Source organism: Phalacrocorax aristotelis, chromosome 3 (assembly GCF_949628215.1).
Source record: "Phalacrocorax aristotelis chromosome 3, bGulAri2.1, whole genome shotgun sequence".
Classification (NCBI taxonomy): Eukaryota; Metazoa; Chordata; class Aves; order Suliformes; family Phalacrocoracidae; genus Phalacrocorax; species Phalacrocorax aristotelis.
Window position 1 is genome coordinate 108,133,863 of NC_134278.1, and position 16,521 is coordinate 108,150,383.

General features: G+C 39.2%; 1 protein-coding gene across 6 annotated transcripts in view; it reads left to right on the plus strand.

The window, feature by feature from the left end:
• Positions 1 to 16,521, plus strand: part of EML4 (EMAP like 4) — a 161,075-nt gene that overhangs the window by 137,659 nt on the left and 6,895 nt on the right. For all 6 annotated transcript variants that reach the window (XM_075089015.1, XM_075089016.1, XM_075089010.1 and 3 more), the window contains 7 exons: positions 1,077 to 1,228; positions 2,765 to 2,890; positions 3,012 to 3,143; positions 3,734 to 3,801; positions 9,264 to 9,352; positions 10,543 to 10,640; positions 15,278 to 15,365. In XM_075089015.1, the coding sequence (XP_074945116.1) occupies positions 1,077 to 1,228; positions 2,765 to 2,890; positions 3,012 to 3,143; positions 3,734 to 3,801; positions 9,264 to 9,352; positions 10,543 to 10,640; positions 15,278 to 15,365 (753 nt within the window). The remainder of the gene's footprint in view (positions 1 to 1,076; positions 1,229 to 2,764; positions 2,891 to 3,011; positions 3,144 to 3,733; positions 3,802 to 9,263; positions 9,353 to 10,542; positions 10,641 to 15,277; positions 15,366 to 16,521) is intronic.

The window sequence follows — 16,521 nt, forward strand, 5'->3', positions numbered from 1 at the left end:
AAGTAATTTAACAAATTATCTATGTTTAATTTTGAAGTTCTTGTGCAAAAATAACCTTTCCCAGTATACTCTTAAAAGATACCGAGTAGAACATTTATTTACATTGGCTTAATTAAATATGGGATCTTTTTGTTGGTTTATCACATTAGATTGGTCACAAGATGTGATCTCAAAGCTCTTTTTTCACAGTGTGAGAGCATGTTGACTTGAACTGACTTGAGCCAGAGGCAGAGTCAGCAAAGTTGAGCTGGTATTTATTTGGGTGGTGGTTTAGGCTCTTTCTGTGATTGCTATTCGAGAATATGGGGGTGGGTGGGGGTGTTTTAAAGTTTCAATCAGTTTTCAATCAAAGCACCAGAATCTTGCTTTTTTAAAAATATACTTTCTTACAGCAGTGCTTTTGACTTGAATATCAAATTAGGATGCAAAAGGCTTCCTTTGCTACCTTTGTTGTTTAAATTTTCTCATCTCTCTCTCACTATTCCTAGTGCTTTCCTTTGGATAGACTGCTATATTGAGAGATGCCAAATGCTGGTTATACTATTTTTAAGTCAGGCAACATCCAGCATTAGATATTAGGTTCATGCATCCTGGAAACTTTGCTATTTATTTGCTTAAAATAAAATTTGCTTTTTATTCCCATAATAAGGACAACAAGTCTTTGGGTTTCTTTTAATAAAATAGCTCTAATTCTTCTCTAATAATGACATGCTAAATATTTATTGACTCTGAAGGACAGTTTCTCTTGCATCTGGAAAAACTGTGTTCCCTTGGATAGCAGAGAAATGAAAGCATTTTGCAAATAGTTGTTATTGCCTTCACAAGTTGTAGAACAATCAACCTCAGAAAAGTTTCTGTTCAGAAAGGCAGGTCCTTTGTTTTATCTTTTTATCCTGTAAGAAAACACTACCACCTTGTGTTTGCAATACTAATCCAATACTAATAGCCTGACAATCCAAATTTAATTATTTATTATACACTATTACTTTATTCTTCTGCCAAGAGGCACAGCTTCTTGTAAACCCCATGTGAAGAAAGGGATAGTGTTCTTTATTATTTTCTTTTTGTGCGTTTAGGAGTATATCAGATAACCAGACAAATTAAAGCTCATGATGGCAGTGTGTTCACGCTCTGTCAAATGAGGAATGGGATGCTGCTAACTGGAGGTGGGAAGGACCGAAAGATCATCCTGTGGGATCATGATTTGAATCCTGAAAGGGAAATTGAGGTAAGAAAGCAAGAATGACAAGGAAATTGCCTTAAGCAATGTATTGATTACCAAGATGGAGCCCTCCCCACCCTTCGGAGGATCGGTAGTTAGGATGAAGGAATATCTTTCGGTTGCTGTCTTTTTAAGTGGATGACAATGTTTTATAATAAAAAGCATTTAAATGTTCAGCCTATAAATGAGCCTACACGAGGTTTCAGTTCTCCTTTGTTTAAGTTGAAGTTAAGGTTTTTCTTTCCTCCAAGCCCTTTCTTAATTTCTTTTATTCATCCCTTTTTTGAGGATATTCTTTAGTATCACCTGTGTTTTTGTTAACTTTGCCTGTCTGGAGAAAGACAGTGTTACCGGGATTTCAGTGTTTTAACAGAATTTTTGGCATAAGGTGAACAATTGGTAGGATACATATGGGCATTCTGTAGAAATTAATGATTAATAAGCTATGTTAAGGAACTTCTTTTAACTTTATCCTAAAACAGGCGTTTACTGAATGTGTGTCTTTGTGATTTGGCTATATATCAATGCTAGGTAAATGGTGGATGAACGGGAAAAAAGTTGTACATTATGGATTTTCAATATTTTTTTTTTTGACAATAAGATGGCCTCTTGAAATAATGTGTTCTTCATAAACACTTTTTCTAATAATGGTTTGTTCCACCTACCTAGTGTCAATTTATAGCAGCATTCTTCCCTTAACATGTAGGCTTAGTTCCATGTAGAGTTTGTTATTCCTTTGAATCTAATACTGACCTTTAGAAAGTGGCTGAGAGTAAGCAAGTGCTGACTATCATAAACAGCTCCTAGGCTTAAGTAACATGCTCTGTTCATATCAGTGTCTTTATTTTTGTTTTGTTAATGATGTTATGTTAAAGCTGATTTTTTATGTTGAGAAATATTACCAGAAACCTGACAGGCAACTTGCTGTAATTGCATTGTTTTTCTATCTTGTGTAGATAATATTAAAGTTATTTTCTAAAGAGAAATAGTGTAGAAAACCAAACAACTACACACTGTAAAATAAAAGTATATTAGAATTCAAGCATGCAATAAACTCACTAAAATTCAGGGTCATTGCTGACATAAGGCATATGAACATTAACTTAGGGCTACTCGGGAAGCATTTACTGTGTGCTGCAAGATTTTTCTTATTTTTCACAATACGTTTTGAAAAGTAAACAGTAGCTATGCATTATTCCTATTCTTGTAAGATGAGTTGTAAGGTTGTGGAGTGCATTTGTTTAGTGTATTTTGACACTTAAAAATCCATGTAATTTAATTTGTAATTTTTTTCTACGGAGACTTATTAAAAAGGCATAGTTGTGATTGTTTTGGAGTGAGATAGTCTCGCATGCCTGTACTGAACAAATAAATGAGGTAGGTTTGGGGTCAAGTCCTGATCTAGTGTATATGTGCTTAGATTATTCCTTTTTACTGGGAGAACTGTAGTTCTGGTACTGCTGTTGTGCACTATTTGTGGCCTTCAAAAATAAGCACATATCAAGATGCATGATGTGGTTTTACGGATGTTTCTTTTCCTAGGTTCCTGACCAGTATGGAACAATCAGAGCAGTAGCGGAAGGAAAAGCAGATCAATTTCTAGTGGGTACTTCACGAAACTTTGTTTTGCGGGCAACGTTTAATGATGGTTTCCTAGTAGAGGTACAGGTGAGCACAACTTTTTTTTTTTTTCTATAACCTAAAAATGTAAAGGCTTTCCCCACTGGTGTGTTATTTTAAGAGAGTCTTTATTTTATTAATTCTTAAATCATACGTGTTTTCTTTCCAGGGACATACAGATGAGCTCTGGGGACTGGCATCCCATCCTTTCAAGGACTTATTTTTAACATGTGCCCAAGATAGGCAAGTTTGTATGTGGAACTCTGTGGACCACACACTGGAATGGACCAGGCTGCTAGATGTACGTCAACCCTTTAATGTTAAATATAAAGCTGGAAATAAGAAAAGGCATTAGTTTTCTGCAACATCCTTGTTCCATCCGATTGCAAGAGAAGCAAAAATTTTGTAGAAGCTCTGATAAACTTAACCAGGCTCATCAGGCATTGTATAGACTGCAATCTGGTTACCATTGTCTGATGCCATTCTGACAATGCAAGTTGAATAAAACTTAGTCCTTTGTTCTTGTTACAGTTTTTTTCCCATTCAGTCTGAAGAGGATATTTTATAGCTGCGCCAGGTTTGCCTTTAGATGTCCTTCCTTACTTACTGTTGTTGTTCATTTCATATTTTGGCTAGTTCTGTCCTAATACCAAAGCAAAAGTATCTTTTTACACAGAAATTTGGGCTTTTTGCTTTCGAGAAGATCATGTTAGTGCATGTTACCAATACATTAAAAGAAAATCTGCCTGAGGATTATAAGCATGCTGTTAACTGATTGGTCTTCCCTGTGTCAGTTCACTTCAGACTTTTAGGGTAGCTTTGGCATAAGGAGAGGTGTTTGACTGTAAGGAAGTGGGTGGGTGAATGACATGTCTGTGCCTCTCCGTTCAGGAACCAGGGCACTGTGCTGACTTCCATCCCAGTGGAGCGGTGGTCGCGATAGGAACGCACTCGGGCAGGTAAACACCTTTCAACTGAGTCGTGATGACTGAAAGTTTAAAGTAGACAATTTGATACTGCTTGTCTTATATATCAGAATTAATTTGCTTTTTATTCTTTTTGCTTGAGGTTAAGTAGCCTAAAAAGCTTGGGGGAAGCGGGCAGATCTTCCTTAAATGGGCTAGATGAAGACAGAAGGATTACTTGACTGTTCTTAGGCTGTTTTGGTTTTTTTAACTACTCTTTCATGAAAGCCCAGATCTTGGTTTGTTTTTTATTTAACTGGGTTTTTTTTGCAGGGGTTTCCCTGAGCACTCCTTGTTGGCTTTATCAAGTATCGTATATTTTAATACTGTGTGTGTATGTTACATTAGTTTATAAGACAGGTACAGTACAGATCTTTCTCTTACACAAATCAAACACTTGCAACCTTTTAAATTGACATGGACAGGCAAGTGTACAGGCTGGGATTTTGATTTTTGTGTAAGACAAAGTTCAACATGGCACATTGCTGCAATGAAGTACTGTCGAGCTGTTCGTATTCTTCCTGAAATCGTTGCGTATTTGAAAGCTATCAAAACACAAGCTGTATCTTTTAACTTGGGCTTCTTTCAGTGGTGGATAAAATTTGTTTTAATTCATAGTCAAACTCTGGCTTGGTATCATCTCCCAAGAAAGGAGTCTCATGCAATGGATTTTTAGCAAGTACCAATTAAAAGAAAAAACAGGATATTCATAGCATTAGAAAGGTGAGAGGAGCAGATATTAAATCTATTAGCATTTTTATTCTGTTTTTCTGTTATACCTCACGGTTGACAACTCGATGAAATAATGCATGGTGCATGTAAGAAAATCGGAAATTTTTTTTGCGTTTAATTCACTCCCTAGAAATTTCTTTATACCTCACCTCATTCCTAAAAACCATTTAAAATTTGGATTTTAGAAACTGCTGAGCATGTGCAACACCCTTCAACTTCCCTGGAAAAACAAAATGTTAAATACTTTTTAAGCAGTTTCCTTCTCCAAGATGAAGATGCAGCCTATACTAAATTCATTAGGTATAACATCAGGCTAGAAAACCTAGTTTACCTTCCTGAGAAAATATTGCTAAGCTCCTTTATATTTGGTTTCCACGTTGTACGTTTCCATTTTTTCCATCTCTTTCTAATTATAGCATTAAATTGAACAAGTATTTCTACCTTCATTAAACAGAGCAGAAGATACTGGTGTAATAGTACTTGAAACACTGAAAAGAAGGTCAGGCTACATTTCTTGAGAGCTATTACATGTTTTTGAAACCACATCAAAGCACAATGAAGGCATGTGAAGCGGCTGAAGCATTTGGTCTTGTGTTTACTTCTGACTTTTTTCTCCCAGTGTTTTAACATTACTTTTTCACTTCAGCACTTACCAGTTTAAATTCATATTTTTTAATTATTTGATGCAATCGGTTCATATTGTGTTGGATAAATTTATGATGACGGCCTTGGGGGAGTTTTTTTTGTTTGGTTGGTTTTTAACCCTGTTCTTGGCACTGAGCAGTTATATTTTTACCATTGTATTTCATTGCATTCTGAAATTGCATGATTCAGTGATAGGTTTGATACATACAATGAAACTGAATTGAAATGAGGCCTGGTAAGTGTACAAATGTATGAGAAACAAGTGAAGTTGTGAATTAAGAGAAACAGAACAGTTCTAAATTTACTGCCGGACCAGCAGCATCACGCTGTGCTTTCTGCACCAGATAATCCAGTCAAGGGAGTTATTTCCCAAGGAATGAGGGCTGCATGATGTATCTTGATTAATGCGTGAGAGAAAATAGTCTCAGGTCCTTAACAAGTTATTTAATAACTTACTTGATTTATAGCCCAAAATGCATAAATCCAGTATTAAATGAGTCTAATTTGTTTAAAGTTCAATAAACCTTGCATGTGTCTGTCTATTGTCGTTCTAGTGCTGCTCTGCTTCCAGTACAGAGGTCAGTAAGACAGGGGTAGGGAATGGAGCACTGAGAAAGTTGGGTTTGATGGTTAAAATTGTGACATCTGAAGAAAACTGATTTTTCTGCTTGTCTTCCCATTTTGTCTGTTGTTTCACAGTGGTGAGTTTTTATCAGGCCAACATGTCATGGTTTTGGTGTGCTTTTCACATACCACTTGCCATGATGAGTATTTCCGTATCATTTCCCTTCTTGGTCTGTCTGTAGATTGTCTGTTGCAGGTTTTGTTAACCATTTCTTTAAATACCTTCTGTGTGCCTGATCATCAGTTGTTTGGGATTAAGCCTGGTTTGGAGAGAGCTAATACTTTTTATGGATCCTGGAAGTGCACAACTGAAAAACCTGAAGGGCTGACAATCAGAAATCCTACCAGAAAAGTGGCAGTACACAAAAAAAAAAGGCACTATGCAGATCTTTTTGCCATGCTGCCAGTGGTATTATCTGCAGAGAAGTAGACCTCTCTGTGACTGATCATGTAGAATATCTTGAGTGCTGTGCACTGCAGAAAAGATGATTAGTAAGGTTCTTACAAAAATACTAACATTATTAAGAAAACTGAAGGCTGGAGGACAAGACCAGCGTAAGCCAGAGCCACGAGGAGGCAGATCAGTCAACAGAGCTATTGAGATTTATGCCAGTTCAGCATCTGTTGTGGTATTAAGATGAAGAAGCCTAAATATCCCAGGGAAGCAATCTTGTAAGATTGGTTGGTTTGTTCAGTCTGATTAATGCCTTGCAGGTTCAACAGTCAGTATTAACTAAACGTGGGAATTGCAAGTGTAAGTGCAAAAATATATTACTACTTTGGAATACTGTTTCCCCGGTGATTTCATCAGAAAAATTCTGCATTCACAGATGTGAATTATCAGTAATAAATGTCTGTCATGGGTCAGAATTTGTTTTCCAAAAGGGAGTCATTGAGGAGTTTTGTTTCCAAAAACATACACATTTTTAGACAGGTTATTAGTGTTTGTTTTTTTTAAAGCAAAGGAATGGGAAGACAAGAAATGAATGAAAATGTCAAAAGTTCCATCTTGTTTACATACAAACAAGTTAAGCGTGTTATCTTCGGTAACAATTGGGAGAAAATTAATAAAAAACAGAAAAACCAAAAGAGCTACTACCTTCCAGCTGGGATTCCATTTATTTCATGCGATCTACAGATCAGAAGTTCACCTGGCAGCCAAGCTTTGCGTTTCACAGCCCAGTAGGATTTTCAGGGTCAGCTGCCATTTGCTTGTTGCATACCTTTGTGTTGGAAGGAAGATCCTCTCCCAGAGTTAGTCTCAAGGTGGACCCCAGCTGTTTGCAAGAAGGGCCGATGAACTGCTGTAGCCGCTAGACTGGAGACATGTTTCATGGAGACAGGCTTTCTTGCTGGCAGTTGAAATGTTTGCCGCAGCATTGGGAGAGTTTGGAAGACTGAAGAGAGCATGTCTGATTACGGCTTGTGGAAGCAGCAAGAAACAGCTGAACTAAATATGACCAATGCTTCCTTTCTTAAATTCACATCAAACTTGCCACAGTGCACTGACTGTTTCCTTCATCAGCTAAGATTGCTGCTAATATCTCTTGCTCAGAAAAATTTTTGGAGGATTAGTGTCACAAAGTGCTGTCTCCTAATGCCAAATGAAGTTCACTATGCACTCTTTAAGAGAAGCAGAAGTTTTGCATTGTTTTTGATACCACACAATACCACCACTGTGCTTTCAGTAAAATAGAGGGGTTTGCATGTTTTTCTGGTTGCATTTTAGACTTTGGGTATTTTTCATTTTGCATAATATTAACTGGAGGATTACATGGTTCAGGTAACAGCCTCAAAGGACCAACCTAAAGAGCTGGTCTCAAGGCCTGCATTAAGAGGCATGTCTCTGCTGCAGCAGCCTCCCTGCTCTACCCTCGTTATGTATTTTGGAACACAGAGGGCTCAGCTTGTAACTCCTAATGAATGCAGAAAACCTTCAGAGCTTCAGTTTGTAGATTGGAAGAAATCAAAAGTCCACTTTGAGCAGAGAAACTCTGAGCATGCTTTCTACTGCTGTCCAGTGCCAAACATGTTAGCTGATTTCCACTGGTTCCATCTGTCTTGCACACAGATTATTCAGCAGTTCGTGGCATGTGGGGCTGAGGCGTTTCTTTATGTGCATGTCGTTTAATTTCTTTCATGTGATTCTCTAACCACAAGCTGGTTTTAAGCCATTGGCCCAGGCCACTTCCCAGATACCTAGCTGCCGGACAGTGGATCACTGTGAACTGGAGTCTCATCTCCATCCATAGAAAGCAGTGATGTACGCTGTTGTTCCTGGAGTTTATTCTAGTTTATATAAGTTTGTTTTGAAAGAGAGGCTCCTAGCTGTTGCGGTGTGTTTGTTCCGCTGAGTTCACTATTAGGTGCCTGTGTGAGATGGTGGGTGGAATTGCTGTACTCATTTCCACAGCGTGTGAACTCGCTGATTGCCATTAGGGATGGAAACCTGGCTGTAGCGTACATGCAAGGTTGCGAGATCAGAAGTTTGGAGCAGAGAAATTAAATTCTAAGTACAGCTTTCATGTGTTTAGCCATGTTGAGATCTTCTGTTTTAATGATAAACATGTATGTGTATATATATTTTTATTAAATTTTCATTGTCTTTTGTTTTGCTAATGTTCATGTATTTAGGAGTGAGACAGGCATCAGAACTGTTGCAAGATGCTTCGGTTCTGCTGATCTTGCCTGCCTTACTGTCAGTGGCCATTTCAGCGTATGGGGCCACTGAGTTTTTGGAAGCTTCTCTGAGATTTTTACATATGCCTCATAACTAATACTGCAGGTTAAAAAGTATTGTTAAGTAGAAAAAATGTGATTAATTACCTTAGTTATAAATCATCCAAGCAGGAAATAAAAAAAAAATGCTAGGTTATGAACCATCAAATTTCAGTAAATGGTTATTCCTTCTTACCATGATAAAATTATTCATAGAAATGGAAAAGACTGAGGGGAAAATACCAAATTAGAATATACTTTGTGTTTAAAATGAGTATGGAAATGTTTTCCACTCTCTCCTGCTACTTCTATTTTTTTTAACTTTGCATCATACAAATTGAAAGATCAGTTTTTATATCAAAGCTGTTCTTCAAAATGGGGAAGAAGTGCTAGATTAAAATTCTGCTGTAGCCTTAAGGCTTCAAGATGATAAGGTGCAGTCATATTAGCTATCTGGCGGCATGTTTATCATCCAGTAGACATTTTGGTGATTACTACAGTGTTCAAGGGAGGGGGAAAGATTGGGCTGTATTTAGAATCTTTTATATATTCTTCACTAAACTTTTATCACTTTATGAACCAGAAAAGCATTCCATTAAAAACAGATGTTAGCTGTGCTGCCCTTGAGGGGCTAGCATAAGAAGATGAAGGCAGGCAGCAGTTATTGCTCTTTTGCTTGCTTTTTTTGTTTTGTCTTGTTTTAGTGGAAGTGATACTCATTGGAATTCTCTCTCTAGGTGGTTTGTTTTGGATGCGGAAACGAGGGATCTGGTTTCAATACACACTGACGGCAATGAACAGCTCTCAGTGATGCGCTATTCAGTAGGTAGGCAGTCTTGTACATTCAGAATAATTGCTAGTGAATGAGATGCTTGTTCTGTTAAACGGTATTAAAGTACTCCCCAGTCACCTGAAAAGGCAGAGCTTTGAAAAAAATCATTTAAGATGCTTAATATATAACTGAATACTTGGTTACAGATTTGTTTGTGTATGATAAATCTTGGAGTTTTGTAACTGCAAACATTGCAGTCACCTTTCCCGGCCTTTCCTTCACATTGAACTGTGCTGTTATAATAAATGGTAGCTTTGCTCCCAGAGAAATCAAAAGTTCTCAACTAAATAGTTGACAGGTTAACAGAAAAGTCTGTAAAAAGCTCAGTATTTCAGTGATATTTTAATATACTTCTTAGTTAATTTTCAAGTTTATTAATACAAAACCATAAAACTAAGCTCAGGGCTGTCTGAAACTCAGAGGTGTTTGTCAAGTATTTGCTATGGGCTTACGTGGAAGCCAAGCCAGTATCGAGTCTTCTCTTCAGATGTGACGTGACAGATCATCAGAAGCTGAACTCCTCTCTGTTAAAACTGGATAGGACAACACTCTCATAAATCTGTTTCTTGTTTGCTTTTGGATAATGTGCCATGTCAGTGGGCAAAATGTTCCTCTGCTGCTGCCGCCACATCTGCCAAGCACAGCAGTTTATTTTAAAGCACTGGTGTTCATCGACACTAGAGTCATTTGATCATGATTCAAGGCAACTCTTGTCCACTTACTTTTTTTTTTTTTAAATGGAGACAACACACATTAGAAAATGGCTTGTAATGTTTGAACGTTCCACCACTTCTCTAGACATTTAGTGCTGATTTATATGCAATCTCCCCTTCCAAAGCTAAGCTAAGTTTAGAGTAAATACTGTTCTGCATTTTTTGTGATGCAGAAAACTCAAGCCTGCCTGTTGTTGACAATTTCCAGAAATCCAGTGCAGTCTGAGGATTTATACCCTGTCCATTGGACACTTACTTAAAGCAGAAGTGAAAGAACTTGCCCAAAAAACATACCCACAAAGTAAACAGATTCTGACTGAAAAACAACATCATGTAAACAGTTATGTTTCCTTAAGTACAGTTTGCGAGCAGTAGTATAATTGAGACTGTTGTCTTACTGATAAATCTGAAATCACTGAAATTTGGAAAACAAACACTCTGTTAATATATATAAAATATTTTGTGTTGTAGATGGCACCTTACTTGCTGTTGGATCCCATGACAACTTTATTTACCTCTACGTAGTAACAGAAAATGGAAGAAAGTATAGCAGATATGGAAAATGCACTGTAAGTTGTGGAGCAAATATAACTAGCAGTTCTTGCATTTTGATGTTATCCATACGCTGAGATGTTAAGCAGTGGATCTCTTTCCGGCTTGGTGCTTTTCCATTTTTAGTTTTGGTTATAGGTTTTGGGAGGGGGTTCAGCATTTGATTAATTTTAAAAATTCAGTCCGATGGGTACTGCAACCATTAGTGTTAGGTGAACACTTTTGCATCAAGTATGACTGATTTCTCAGTCTATTGGTTTCTTGAAATGGGAAATTAGCAGTAAGATGGAGAAATGTCTTGTATCTATATGCTGAAACTCAGGGAAAATATTACACTCATTTTGGGGGTATTTTCCACCTGTTGGTAAAGTATTCCTTGCATCAACATAACATTAGGTGGTGGAATTTTGTTAGAATATGTACTTTTGGAGGTTGCAAATATAGACTATTTTCAGTTGTAGTTGTTACTACAAAATTTGGAATTGGGTGATAGTTAACAAATTTCTGGCACAGGGTAAATAGATGTAAGTGTAGCACAAGTAGTGAAGTTTATATTAGTCCTTACACTTACGTAAGAAAAAAAAGTACGTCTTTTAACACTGGGACACCCTTAAGTGTTTCGTTAGCTAACATCCTGGCATGAGGTTCAGCTGTCTCTTTAGGTTAGTGGGAATATTTACATAAAGAACATCAGAACCTTAATGGGATTTGCAAATTATGGTATAAGAATAGGTTCACATTTGACATGTGGAGCGGTTTTTTTTGTTTGTTTGTTGGTGGGGTTGGTTTTTTTCCTAGAGAATGCATCCCCTACTCAAAACACTTTTCATGTTTGTCACCAGTTGCATTTCTTCAGTTTTAAAAATAACTTCTCGAGCTGCTTTAATTTAAAAATGGGAGGTAAGGGGACCATAAGGCTAAATGGGAGTGGGGCGTGTTTTTTTTTTTCCTTTCTAAGATTCACCCCACCCCACCCCCCTCCCAGCCTTTGATGCAAGATTTGCAGTGGAAATTGTTAGAGGGGAAACGAACAGGCATTAGCCAGCCCTTTAGTGCCATATATGTTGTCTTTGAGAGGTGTCACTTGGCTGTGAGGACACCCTGTGTTGCTAGAGCATGTGGGACCAGAGCAGCCTGGGTCCAGCTGCTGCTGGGGACGCAGGGCTGCCAGGGTGGTCAGCAGTGGTGGGTTTGCTCCATCCCTGTGGTGTGCAGGCTGGCAGGGAGGGCTTGGCACTGGCGTGGGATGTGGCTGGGAGGGAAGGCTGTTGGGTGTGTTGGAGACTCCTTGATGTGGTGTAGGGTGAGCCAGGGCGTCCTGCAGCCCCCAAGCAGGGTGGTGATGGGGTTAGCTGGTAGCATGATTGTTGTGAGACAAGAAATCAGATCGGCAGCCTTCCTGGGGAGCTCAGGCAGTGGTGAAAGGACTGAGCCTACCGGGAGGTCAGACCAGGGGCCCAGGGGGCTGATGGGGACAGCAGCAGATGGCTGTGCCTCAGTACAGCATTTCAGCCCATCACTTATTTTTTAACCATGCAAGATAAAATCACTCAGAGATGGCTAATCTTAACGTACATAATATTTAGCTTGCTATGTACTTCAAGGTCTCTGTGAACTCTGTGAAGGTATATGAGATAATTTATTTCTGTATGTCATATGTATTATATATCAGGAGAAAGCATATTGTTGTTTAAACCAGCATCTGTACGTCTGTCCCTCTGCCTTGGCAGGAAAGAGGTTTGTAAAAATTGGGATGGGAGAAATGAGCACTGTTATACTCAGGCAGAAGTGTTAAGGCTTCAAAGCAGATTTCTGTTAACCATTTTTTTCAGTCGGAGTGACTGCGTGTTAGAAGCCAAAATTAGCAACCTGGTTTCTGTCGGGGCTGAGCTTCCCTGACTCGTCGGCTTGTGCAGAAGGGAGCAGCGTGTTAGCTGACCAGAGCTAACACTGCCGATCGGGTTTCATGTGCCCTGCACCTCCCCTCTGCCGCCTGCCAGCACGCTGGCGGGTGGATACCAGCCTGATGCTAAACAGTGAGACGCACAGGCATGCTCATGGTCCGGAGCGCTCTCCTGGCCGGTGCTTGGGCGCTGACATCTCATCCTTGTGGTGCTGTTCTGTCATTCAGTAGCCCTGCGGGTGACCTCAGAGTATTATGACTCAGTCCTCCTGGTAGTCAGCTTCTGGTTGTTTCTTCCAGCTTGAATACATTGTTTGAATGCTTTCAGAAGGATTTTATCTACTGAACCAGCATCAGCTTGTGCATAAGGGCTGTATGCCCACTGTTACATTTAAATCCCCTTTCAGTCACGACCAGGCTTTCTGCTGCTGCTGGAGAGGCAAGTCTCTGACCTGTAGGTCTGTTTCCACAGTGGGGGATGGTGTTGGTTGTGATCGATTTCAGATGAGCTGAAACAACCGTTTTGACTTGTGCAGCTGTTTTTTGAGGGCTCCCACTACGCAGGCAGCAATGTGAAGGTATGGGCTGGGTTATGAACCTCCAGCATGTCAGCAGCTCCAAGGTAGCTGGCGCTGTCTCTGTCTGTCTTACATCAGAGATATCTGTTAGCAAAGGAGGAGCAAGTGCTGTGCATTTACCAACACAGCTGTGGGGTAAAATCCATGCTAAAGTATTTGATACACTGGACTTAAACGGAAATAATCAGTGTACCTGTCCTATAGGCTGTGGGCATTTTGGCCCTTGCACCACTTCAGTCTGAAACAGATAAACATTGCCATGAAGGAGAGGGTTGCCATTTAGTCAGATAGTTTTACTAGTCAGCGATCGTTCATTGTATATAAAGGTACAGAGAAGGAAAGAGTAAAATGTTGCTTTATGAGTGGGCAGCTACCAAAGAAAGATTTTAGTAGAAAATGGGATCATCCTATTGAAAATATTAAGACAACGTTGTGTTCCAGTTCATTGTTCGGGTGATCGCTTGCCTGAAGGGATTTTGCAGCATGGAGCCCCCTGGCCAAATGCTTTATTCCCTCCCCCGCCGCCCCCAGGAATTTTAACAGCTGCCAAATGTCTGGCAGGATTTAGTAAACGACTGACCAATTCTTTTCCATGTTGGAGTTTGAGTTTGCTTGCAAATTTGAAGACTTGGAAAATAAGGGGGGGGGGGGGGGGGGGGAGAGAAAAAATCCTAGCCAATTATGCTTTTTTTTTTTTTTTAAAATACCAAGTTTGCATGTCGGTATCATATATCCCACTTATGACTAGAAAGTAGTTATGTCAATACAGAGTTCTTCTGCATGAGGCAGAGACTAGTTCATAAGTAAATAAATCTTAAAGGCTAGCTTTTCTCCTAAATGTTTTTGCAGTCTTTCACAGAGAACCTGGGGAGAGTGAGAGAGATACGGGTGTAATTCTACATGTAATTCTCGAAGCAATGAGCATCTCTGAGTTCTCTATAAAGGAAGTTGGCGTGGTGGGTGGCATGGCAGCCAGGTCAGTGCTCCAGCATGGCTCTGGCACACAGGCGCAGGCTGGGCCAAGAGACCTTTCAGTGGGGGCCGAGAGATGCCATCTTCATAATGCACACCAAGAGAGGGAGGCGAATTGGCATCAAGTCAAGAAAGTGGCGTTTTGTTGCCTGGCAGAATGACTAGGAAAGGGAGAAAATGGACGGTCTTGCAAGGGGAAGAGGAGCAGTAAGAAATGGAAGGGTGGAAGAAGAGAAGAGTTCAGTATATGTCACTTCTATTAATTTCCTACACTTTCCTCTACAAAGAAATAATTTATTCCTACCTGACACAAATTTGCGGCTTCTCTGAAGCCTGCCATATCTTTTATTATTATTATTGTTATTATTAATATTTATTATTTTGTTATTGTTATTATTACCAACAAAAAAGTTCATGCCCAGGAAAAATATTCTGAGAGCTGCATCTACCTTCTCCTTCAAAAACAAAGATGGGTGTTTAGCCCTCAGTGTGCTCTTGGTGGTGATAACTCAGCAACTAGGCCGAAGTGTTTTGATTCTTACGTAGAAGACCCTGTGCCTGTAGGGAAGACTCCTTTCAAAGCTGACCCTAACATGCAGGCAGTGTAAAAGAAGCACAGGAGAAACCTTCAAAAAGGGTGTTCTTGTAACAGTAGTCCTTAATCTTTTAGTTTTACATGGTGGTTGTTAACCAAGGGATCTTAAGTTTTTAGGATGTGCGAAGGTTATTTGAATGTGCGTGCATTTAATGGAAATTATTTTGAATGGACAGAGAAATAAAAGAGAGTCCTATCTGTCACTTTTCTGATGGGATCTAAAAATGATCATGTGTAAGTTACTTGCCTTTCTTAATGAGTAGCAATGTATACTTTCTTAATTCAAGTACAAGTGTGAGTTCATCCATATTTTAGCAACATACCTTCTAGGAGTAAATCATTCTGGGGTCCAACAGGGATGACATCGTTTAAAAGTGACGAATCCACCATGCGGTGGGAGAGGCACGATGCCCAGCCTGTGTTTGTTTAGCTGTTAGCGAGCATGGCACTGCGGGGTAAAGAGCCTTTAAAGGAGCACAAGTGAATTGTGGCAGATGTGGAGGAGGTGCTTTTTTGCTGTTAGCTGTCCCATCTGTGGGTGCAACTTCGGCTTCTGTTTGAATTAAAATACATGTTTCACATTGGTGTTACTGCATTCTTCTCCAGGGACATTCCAGCTATATTACACACCTTGACTGGTCCCCGGACAACAAGTATATAATGTCAAACTCAGGAGACTATGAAATACTATACTGTAAGTATGAAATTAAATACACTGGAAACAGAAATATCTATTAGCTCTCAGAATATTTAGAAGATTGTGTTAGATCAGGACTGTAGAAAACCCTTACTGACAAAGGAACCCATTTGAACTTGTGTAACCTGATACCTTGATGTTATTCAGAGCTGTGTATTACCTAATGGCAATGCCAAATATAGCTTACTTCTTTACAAGGTCATAAATCAGTTTAACAGCGTAGAATTTACAGAACAAGTGGCACTATGTTTTGAACTTGGCCCAAAGTTCTGTAGATTGAAAATAGTATATACAGTTGTCTAATTAGCATCAACTGTATCAGTTATTTTGGGGGAATAAAATCAGTGGGTCTGTGCCACTGTTCTGTTCTGGGGTTTCTTTTTTTAAGCTTTATCTTGGCTGGTGGTGTTGAAAACTAAGCAAAACAATAATACTACTTTAATGAGTTAGTGGTATTAATACTTTTGTGTTTGGTGGTTTGGGGTTTTTTTTTGATATGTGAAAATATGAATTTAATATATAGTGGTTACATGAAAAGGTCAACCTGGGTAGGGCACATCGGTCTGTTTTTAAATTGGTTTTTGTATTCTTGTCTTCCTGTGGCTTTAACAAGATTCAGGAGGATTGTAGTTCTCTTCCTGTACAGGCAAGAAGAGACATCAGTTTAAGTATCTGTCACCTTAACATGTTCTTTCTGCCTGTCATGACTTAGGTTTCGGATCCAGATAGTGCAATATCTCAGTCTACCAAAAGGGCATGTTGGTGTTTATAATTGCCTGTATAGGGAAGCAAAGAGCTGTGACCCGTTAGTACTGGGCTGGTGTATTGAAAGATGGCCATTCTTTCCTAGTTAGAAGTTGAAAAGCAGTCTAAGGCTCCTCTGGCAGTAGTTTCTCACTTTTCTAAAAGCAGATCTTCCTGAATGATTGATTGAATTTTAGCACATCAATAAATCTGGTAGGATGGAGAAATTAAAGGATTACAGACTTTATTAAAGCACTCTGTAGAGTAGGTAGCAGGGGACCTAAGCTGCAGGGAAATGTTTTCAAGGTACGCTGATCTGAAGAGGGAAATGAGACGTAAATGTGACTCTTAAATACTAAGTGAAGCTTCAGATACCTGGAATTTGATAAAGGTACTGGTCTGTCTTTGC